Here is a 10,314-nt window from a genome sequence, read left to right on the forward strand (position 1 = left end):
GATTTTTATAAGCAAGTAGGCTTGAAAAATAAGACAAAACAATAAAAGCAATAAAAAATACAAAATCTCTTATACCTGCAAAGAAATTAGCTTTTTTTTTTCCTATTAGCAAATGTTTAGTGGGAGTCAAAACATCTACAGCTGAAGGCAGATATGATTTTTTTTTCTGAGTGAAATTTACAAAGATTCATTACTGACTACTTTTACCTGGATTTTCACAGACAGACAAGTTGTTTGCAGGTGCAAACAATTAATCTTGAGCGTTCTATGCATTCTTTGCTGAAAATGCAAAATTTAAAGCTACAATGGCAAGAAATTCAATGCAAAATAAAGTTTAAAATTATGGGAAATGAATAAGCAATATCAGCCTCTCTAGCAGCCATGACATTTTAATGCATTTAATAGAACATTGTACAATTTAGTTTTAGTGCACATTTTCTTTGGGCTAAAAGTTAATGTTTTCTGAAAGCACACAAGCTGTTTTCACATCTGGGAGGGGAACAGAGATAAGAAAATAACAGACAGTAATTAGTGTAAGTGGAAACACAGGTTGCAGCTTGCACTTTAGCTTATGTAATCTTAATTTTACTTTAGGTAATGCCTGTGAGTGCAGCTGTCAGTTTGGGGCAATGCCTCCTGTCTGCAGGGTTGCACTTCATTTTTTTCCAAGATGCTCATTATTTTGTGTGTTTGTTTTTTAATAGGGATGGGGTGTATTGAAAATGTTTTGGGGGGGTCATTAAAACACAAAGTCTTGAAAATGTGACGTTAAAATAGAGATGAAAAGAAACAACTGTATAAAAGTTCAGCCCACCAAACATTAGTGTGCACATGTGACATGAAAGTTTGAAATGCATACTCAAAAAACTGACGTATAATATGTGGGGAGAACAGCTTTCTATCATAATGGCTACACAATCCATATTACCTTGGAATGTAAATGGCCTTACATGTATACATAAAAACAAAAGTGTGCTGAATTATATTAAGAAATGCAGAGTGCAAATAATGATGCTGCAGGAGACACACTTGGAAATAAATGATAATGTGAATTTGACAAAGAAAGGATTTCAGGGTGGATGCTTAACAGAATATCACTGACAAAGGAAGGGGAAAATTATACTAATCCCTAGTGTGATTCCAATAGTGATAGAAGAGAAAAAACAATAATGGTAATTTTGTGGTAGCAAGGGGTTATTGGCTAGGGAGGAGGATTACACTGGCATGTATTTATGTTCCACCAAAAACTGCTATTGTGGAGTTTAAGAAAATCTGGGGAGAAATAATCAACTTTCTGCACAGAATATTACTTATAGGTGTGAAATAGATCTCAGTTTGCAATAGTGGGGATATATTGGGGGACCTGCTAGTGAAAATATAACAAAACATGGTACATTTCTGAAGAGATTTATGAAGATAATTGGTACAGAAGTTGCAAATTCAGTAGTAGGAACTTGGACAGAAGTTACATAATATTCCCCAAGATACTGTAACTGGGCTAGATGAGATAGAAATTATATTTCACAGGAGCATGTGCATTTAATTGAAAGCTTTAACACACATCCAATAACTATATCAGATCATGCACTGACAAACGCTAAGATAAAAATGCATATTAATGAAGTAAAAATGAGACACTGGTGTTTTCCCACCTACCTATTAAACAGAAAGGAATTTAAGGAATCAATTGTGAAAATTATTTGAGAGTTATTAGGGAAGATAGAAATATCTTCAGAATACAGCTAGTGTGTGGGAAAATGAAAATGGAGTTTAAAAATAAGGTAGAAATAAAGATAAAGAGATATGTTATGAGGTAATAGGAATTACTTATAGGAGCTGACAAAGATTAAAATATTGCAGAATAAGAGGGATCACAGAGAACAAGAAAAGGCACAAATACAGAGTGTTAAAGAGGAAACACATAAGTATCTGGTACTATCCATGTGTTTATAACGATTACTGTTAAGCAACTATTTTTGGTAATAACTCCAGAGCACAAACATTTTTAGCACAGTGAGTTGGGCAACAGAAAGAAAGGATCGTCACCAAACTTAGAAAGCCTATAACAAATAAAAATACTATAGATCCTGTAGAGATGTTAGAGATACTTCAGAAGTTTTATGAAAATTTGTATAAAGCATAGGAATGTTGAAATAATGAAAGAACACAAATGGAAATATTTATGGGAGACAATTATACCGATGTTAGATTTAAAAGAGGCTCAACATCTAACAGCTAAGGTAGGAGGAGACAAGATAAAACAGTGATATATAATCAATCTTCAGAAAAGTCTCCAGGGACAGATGGTATTACACTGGAGGTTTGGAAGTTAGGAGGGAAGAAAGTGATAAAGATCTGGACGATTTTATTTAGTGGTATTTTAAAAGGAGGGAATCTATCAACATCTCAGGAGAAAGCTGTGATTGCTGTATTACCCAAAGACTGTAAAGACTCAGTGAAAAGTCAACAAAATAATAAATGTAGCCAGGGTTCCTCTAGATGATGACCATTCATTTGATAATCCTAGCTGATACTGTCCACGATGGATGTAGAATAGTACACCTGTTCCTATATGGGCCTAAGAGACATCAGATCCAGCAGTTATGACTTACTGTTAACAATCAGCCTCTCTGAAGAAAATGATCTACATTTCACGTTCCATAATTCAAGCCCTGCTAAATACCACCTAAGGTATGGCAATGCACAGTTGGACACATACAAAGTTTAATTATTTACATGACTCTGCACAGCAATTTGAAAGTTACAGTACAACCACCAGAGTGAATTCTAGTTTTGGATTTTTTATTCATAAGTACTATGCAGGGCTAGCAAAATAACTAGGCAGTACCTAATGCAGCTATTCTTAATATAAGAACATAACTCTGCCCCATCATCAAAGAAATTATGTAAATAAAAAATCATTTTAAACAATAAATACCCGTTTAATGAACATGCATCAAATAATTTGAGACTATGTAACATACATACACACAAAAAATGCAGCTGTATTCAATTTCCAGTTATGAAAGTTTAATTTGCCACCTGAAAACTTTTTTTTTTACAAAAATACCTTTATTTATTTATTCATTCAGTTATTCATTTGTGCATTCATTTCCATTTGTTGATCGGGAAAATCATACTGAGGTAAAGGTAAATTTTCAGTGTAGGCTCAGGGAGAAAACTTCACAGTTATACGACAGAAGTAACAAAAATCAACTGTCTGTGCACATTTTTTGAGTGCATATACAAAACAATAGCAAAATACAAATCTACATCAATAGAAAAAATAAGTAATGAAGGGTACAAATAAATATATCAACAACATATGGCAACAGTTAAGTATGAGTTTAAGAATGTAGATAGTATAATGGTTAAAGGAGGTAACGGAAGGGAGGATTATTCTTAATTACATAATGATACTACTTAATTTTAGAGAATATTTTGGAATCTTGCTAAATTATTAAAGAAAATACTGTATTATTAATACATCTTGCCTTAGAGTAGTAGGAGAAAGTAATTCAATTAAAAACAAACACTAGGACACCTCAATTAAGATGACAAGTACAACTTTAGAAAGAAAATGACATAATAAAGAAAGAAACTGACTTAGAAAAATTAGATGTATAAAGGAAATAAAAGGCTTGTTCACAAAAAGCAAACGTTCTTAAGAAAAAATGGATGTCTCACTGGTTTTAGCAGACAAATTTACAATCGTATCTTTAAAGTATTAAGTCTCACAATCCAAACAAAGTAATCTAAGCTTACAGACAGACAGTTCATCCTCCTAAAACCTTCATCTGGCCCCATAAATCTAAGCATATGATTCTAACACTGACCATCACAATCCTGGGAGTTCAGTCTTTTTTATGCAACAGTTAATTGAAGAACATGGAAATGGTTAGAAAAAATATATACAGAAACAGAATGTCTATCAACAAAATAATATTATTTTTGTGATCACAACCATAACCCACACCAATAAAAATGTAAATAATTCATTATCAACAGCCCCACTATTAAATGTTTGATTTTTTTTAAATTAAATTCCATATTTCAGTAAAAGTCATTAATGACACAGTTGGTTTGAAAATTCCATAAAATGCCATATCATTAGAATCTTAGCATTAGCTAAACTTGTGCAGCTGATGTACAGTATTGACTCATGCAATAAATCTGCTCTGGGACTCATGACATTTGAATAGTCCCCTGTACATTCTTAGGCATTGTACAGACAGCACTTCTTATAAAATGTTCAAAGCATGCAAAAAACAGATCTGTCATGGTCTTCATTCACTGACCCATGGCAAAGTCCATACAGCTGAAAAGAGCTGGACATGTACATCCCTCCTTCCAGAGATGTGCTCCAGTACATTGAATGTCCAAATTGTTCAAACCCATAAGGTCGAGATCATATGGTTGATAATTCAGTTTACTGATAAACAACATAAACACAAACAATACCTGCAAACAACATAAACAATGTTTTTGCAGGTGGAAAGCCCCCTGCACCCCAGACCCCCTGCTAATGATTTATACTAACTCTGAGATTGCACTACATTGGGAAAAGGCAAATTCCCTGATCTTCCATACCTCAGTCTCAGTTTGGATGGTTTGATAAACCAAACTGCAGACTATATGGGTTTCAGCAATTTGGATATTCAATAACCTAACATAAACCCATTTGTATATATATATATATATATATATATATATATATATATATATATATATATATATATATATGTGTGTGTGTGTGTGTGTGTGTGTGTGTCTGCATGTCTGTGTATAATAATATATATACAAATATATATATATATATATATATATATATATATATACTTCATTTGCCTGACACACACAAATGACACACTCACACACAGCTCACCCAAAGACATGCTGCAGGTATTGGACACTCAATTGGATTGGCTAGTGTGTGTGGGTGGCCTTCTGTGGAGTGTGGGGCGCCGCGCCTGGCTGGGAACCGACACACCGTAAAACTCACTGCCATTCACAATGACACAGTAGGTGGCGCTGTGGCGACGGAAAAACGGGAAAAAGAAGAAGAAGAAGAAGAAGAAAGTTGCTTGCAATGATGAAAGTGTCAGCAATGAGTGTCAAAGTCATGTCAGGTCATTTCAGTTGTCAGGCAAATGAAGTAGACCCATATATATATATACACACACACACACACACACATATGAACGCACACACACAAATGTAAAATGTAAAAAAATGAAAAAACATTTAAAAATTGACTCATGTGACTCTTGCAGCAGCAGCACTTGTTACATTTCTTACTGCTGAGAGGTGAATACATGTCTGAGTAGCCTGTCAGACTGCTCACCTGATCAGTGCAGACATGTTCATACAGTAGGTATGTCTCTTTAGAAGCAGTGGGAAATAACTGAAGTTGAGTAAATCATGTCACTTTTTCAATCATTACAAAAGGCTACAGAAATAAATAAGTTCATTTCTGATTCACAGAGCAACACATTTCTGACAATGTTCAACTGCAACTTTAATAACAGGTTTTACGTTTTTTCATACCTCATTATTCAACTGTGCTTTAAAATGACAAGCCTCCTTTCTAGGCCTATATGTTAAAGGATATGTCTGTTCATTTAGAGTTATGTATAGCCTTAGGGAACACAGTCATATTGTCTACTTTCATATCCCATCTACAAAGTGAGAAAAGGTCAGTTACAGAGGGCAAAGGATGTGTGTGTGCCTTGTCCAATATGACAACTTGCATTCCTTTGTTTTCTTTTACTATATTTACTCGCTTGCACAAAAGTGCTCAGTACCGGGAGCTACCATTACTATCCTAAGTCAGATTTGAGGGCAGTAAGATGTTCACTTCTACAGAGGAAAATAAACAAAAGTACAATCAGAGGGTGCACTCTCTCTCTCTCTGTGATTGATGTCTTGGCTGAGGAAAAACCTGGGCCAAACTCAGACTGTCGACAAACACCCACAGTAACTACAATATTATCACATGACAACATGTCATAATGGCATGTGGGAACACACTGCCCAGAATTAAAACTAGTGAAAAACCTAAAAGAAATTTAATATATATATATATATATATATATATATATATATATATATATATATATATATATTTAATGTACCTTAAGTGTTTAACATAGTATACCTAGCAAAACCCTCAAACTGCCATCCAACAATAAAACACTGACTGAACTATAGCTATAAAGTGAAGGAAGGAAGTACAATTTCAGAAACAGAATCTGTAGCATAAACCCTGAATGTCATACAACGTTCAGGAACAGAATTAAGAATACTGAAATAAAAAAAAACGGGTTCTGATGCATCCAAGTTGTTATGAGACAATAGGAATATCTCTTAACTGCAGCAGCTGGGGTACTGAGGCCACTGTCCCAACATAAAAAGACGTGGAATAAAGTTATTCAAGGTAAAGTATGAAAGTATCTCAGAAAGAGAGAGAATTATGGTACTAACAGTTGGAAACTGAATGAAATAATTGAAGCTTTGATCATAGGTCTAAGAGGACTAAATTACACAGTTATTCCATTAGTTTCCTGTTCAGACGTTTGCCTTTGATAAGCCACCCGTTGTTCTGACGTTTGGTCTGCCTTGCCTCTTGTAAAGATCCTGATAATAACAGTCAGGATTTGGGAAGGAGAGGCGCCTTTCTTTGGGAAAAATGGTTTTAGTACTACAGCCGGGAGTAGTTGACCAGTAAACACTCAAATACCATTTATATGTTCATCCAGGGAATGGGATTTGCACAAGATGCAGAATATATACCTAACGGCAAGCCTGATAAGGCGCATATGGCAGGTGGAAAAAAGGTTGCCAAGAAAAGGATTCCATCACACGGTGACACTTACTTCCAGCTCCTTCACTTTCCCTTATAGTTTAAATTACAGTAAATAAAATAACAAAGGCATACAGAAACACGTATGGATGTAAGCAATTAAACTCTTGCATAACTGTTGTTCAAACTCCTTTTACTAAATCTTCCGTTTTTTTATTTTTATTTTAAGTGTGTGTGTGTGTGTGTGTGTGTGTGTGTGTGTGTCACACTATGTTGTACACATCTGTAACTACTGGCAAATAACAGAGAATCCAGGCAGCTCAAAGAAGGGGCAGCTTCATGCTAATATGTACTAATCCAGCTGTAATGCAGTGTTAGAGGTGTATACCGACAGTGCAGTTACATGGGAAAACAGATCCCCTGACCGACAGGGACACCAAATTGTACTGCTCGTCCTGATAAGGTTATCTGTCGCTGCCAGAAGGGAGCCCAAAGGACATAGTCAGCTTTTATCCACCTCCGAAACCAAACCGCAAATCTCAGCAGCTACCCTCAATCCACAGTCATAATCATTGCTAACACACGTCACAAATACAAAACATAATAGAAATAATAAATAAAGAAATAAAAAATAAATGCCAAATACATAAACAGAAACGTCAAAGGCATGTATAATGTCTCATCAAAAGCAGCAATTTACTTATGTTACTAATGACAAAAAGGACATTTGGCACGGTTTGCTGAGACATTGTAGCTGGAAGTGCCCCTTCGTGTTCCCCAGGACCACTGAGTTTGTCTCAGATCATGAAGCTAAGCAGCTTGTCTGATGGACTGGAGGTAGTTCACAGCCCCCTTCCCTTCCCCAATGTTGTGCAGAATAACAGAGGCTGCTGGTCCCGAATCCGTGTCCACAAACGGTAACGCACACCCCCTCCTCCCGAAGGGTCAGCTCTAACAGCGTAGCTTTTAAAGACTTACCCTGTCAGGGCTTCCATGGCTCGACGTCGCTATAATTTGTATCGGAGACTCATCCCCACTCGCTCCCTCCGTCGCCATCTTCCTTCTGTAGCGGTTCAACACTCGGAGGCAGAAATCCTAGAAGCAAACCAAGCCCACTGCACTCGGGATTAACTGTTTACATGCTGAGCTTCAGCCATGAAAAGAAGCCAGTCTCCATGTACTGGGATCCTGCGTCGGAACCCACTGACATTTTCTCCTACATGCTGGGTGTCCTGTTTAACACACTGAAGCACCACAGGGTTACCCGGGGCTCTCCACAGATGGGCGAGACTGGCGCCCCATGGCATCACAGACATGCTGTCACTAGGTCTCACTCCTTTTTTTCTGCTGTTATTGCCACCATACTTCCCAAATGACTACTAGCATGAGATATGTGTACATCATTCACTCATTTTGGCTCCCAGTAACCTTCGGTAGTGTGGGAAGGACCCCCAACATACTTAGTGATATTTTAAAGCGTATGCACTGCGGGGCATACGCAGATTTTTTTTGTGCCTTCCATTTCACGTTTCGAGTTTTGCTAAAAGTAGCACCGTACATTGTCCATTTGTCTCAGTAAGTGACTCATTTGGCAAAGGAGCCAGACTCATGCCTCTCAACTGTCCAAATTTTCGCAGAATATCCAGATTTTTGCCTCATAATTTTAACCTGTTCCTCATAAACATTTCTGGTTTTCTGTCAAATCACTGAGGATTGAAATCACTAAGTAATAATATACTTTTAGGACTTCATATCATTCAGAAAACGCACTCTAACACCAGTCCTGTTAGTCTAGCAACTTTCTAAGTTTATAAGTGCAATATTTAAAATCTGTCCCTATTTTTGGGCCTTTATACCCCCATTATTTTAGGGGTTGTTCAGATTTCTTTTTCTAAGAGGTTGAGAGGTATGAAAGGAGGGTTGACAACTTGTATGAAAAGGAAATTAAATGGTGTTCTTATAGGCATCCCAGCCATTGACTATGTGGAAGTAATTTTACTGAAAGGATGAACAGATGTTTAGTTTTATGTTAACAGCCTGGAGAGAAAAACAACTTGTTCTCAATTAAAATTAGTTACTTGGGTGCCAGGAGCCCCATCCTTGGACTACTTTGCAAGCTTCAGGTTAAACTCCATGACCTTTTACATCTAAATGGTAGAAAGCAGGGGTCACCACACCTCTCAACTGTCCAGATTTTCCTAGAATGTCCAAATTTGTTTCTTATTTTTGGCCCGTTCATCATAAATGTTGTGGTTGTCTGGCAAATCACTGAAGATTGAAGTCACTAAATAGTGACACATACTTGAATTTTAGACTTCATATCCTTCAGAAAATACAAGCTAGCACAAATCTTATTTTAGAAACTTTCTAAATTTATAAGAGCAATACTTAAAATTTGTCCCTTGCCCCCCGCCCCCCGATTATTCTAGGCTTTGAACAGGTTTCTTGTGCTAAGAGGTTGAGTGCTACTAGATCACCTGATACCTATTATAGACTACATTAAAAATGATAATTTTTGTCCTGGGGACCCACAGAGACAAAGGCATCTTTTAAAAGCATGTCTCATAAATATTATGACTCAGAGAGCATAGAACATGTAGAGCTTATCTGAACTAATGTCTACAAATGAAATGCATATACAACTTATTAAGATCTAAGGGGGCACAAAAAAAAACAGTGCAACTTTTATGTCTACATTTTTAAATATTGACTAACAGGGCAACAATATTAGTGAGTATTTATTTCTGGCTCAGCTCTGCACAAAGATACTTGTTATGCAACAAAGAAACCAGAACCATGTGCAAACCAGTCTAGAAATAAATATACATTTGTTATTATCTACTGGACAAAAATGACTATTAGTGAGATAATGCATTATTTATATTCTGGTCTGGAAGTGTGATTATATAGAAAGTGCACTAAATTAAAAAGTACACAATTCCTTAAGCAATTACTCATTTCCCCTTTATTTCTACTTATTTATTTTTTTAAACATAGAAATCTTATTAATTGTGGTATCTGTTTTCTAGGACGATCTTGGAGCTTTGGTGTAATGAATTAATCTGCTCAGAGTCATAGGCATTTAATCAAATGGAAATTTGGGGGATTGTACTCAGGTCTATAGAATGAAGCTTGTTAGCATAGCTTTAAACATCTGTGATATGCATTGTTCCTTTAAACACTTCTTCATACAGCATCTTAATCCTAAAAGACTTCACAGTTTGCCTTTAACAAATTAAGGCCATTGTTTCTAAAAGGAAAAAAAAATGTCATGATTTTTCAGGTTACTCACACAATCTATTTAAATCCATTGTCTCTAGTCTTATAGGAACTGCACTTTTTACTTATTTTTGTGATGTTTTTAAGAGTGATTGCTTTAAGTATTTAATTTATGAAATGAGCTAAAGTAATAGCCCAACTAAAAGTATCATGTGAAAAATCATGACTTTTACTTAGATTTACCTTGCTGATTAAATCATTAAATGGTGTACTTTAGGCAGTAGTGAAAAAAG

General features: G+C 35.9%; 1 protein-coding gene across 5 annotated transcripts in view; it reads right to left on the reverse strand.

Moving 5' to 3' along the window:
* CTTNBP2 (cortactin binding protein 2) overlaps positions 1-8,226 on the reverse strand; it is a 1,390,380-nt gene extending 1,382,154 nt beyond the window's left edge. For 3 of the 5 annotated variants that reach the window (XM_044088723.1, XM_044088724.1, XR_006367010.1), the window contains exon 1: positions 7,781-8,219. In XM_044088723.1, coding sequence (XP_043944658.1) covers positions 7,781-7,858 — 78 coding nt within the window. In that variant the 5' untranslated portion in view covers positions 7,859-8,219. Of the gene's footprint in view, positions 1-7,780 lie in introns of all 5 variants that reach the window. The other 2 variants (XM_044088722.1, XM_044088725.1) reach the window with 2 other exon arrangements.
* Between the last annotated feature and the right edge of the window lie 2,088 nt (positions 8,227-10,314).

The sequence above is a fragment of the Protopterus annectens genome, chromosome 11.part0 (assembly GCF_019279795.1).
Source record: "Protopterus annectens isolate FY-2018-M chromosome 11.part0, PAN1.0, whole genome shotgun sequence".
Lineage (NCBI taxonomy): Eukaryota > Metazoa > Chordata > Ceratodontiformes > Protopteridae > Protopterus > Protopterus annectens.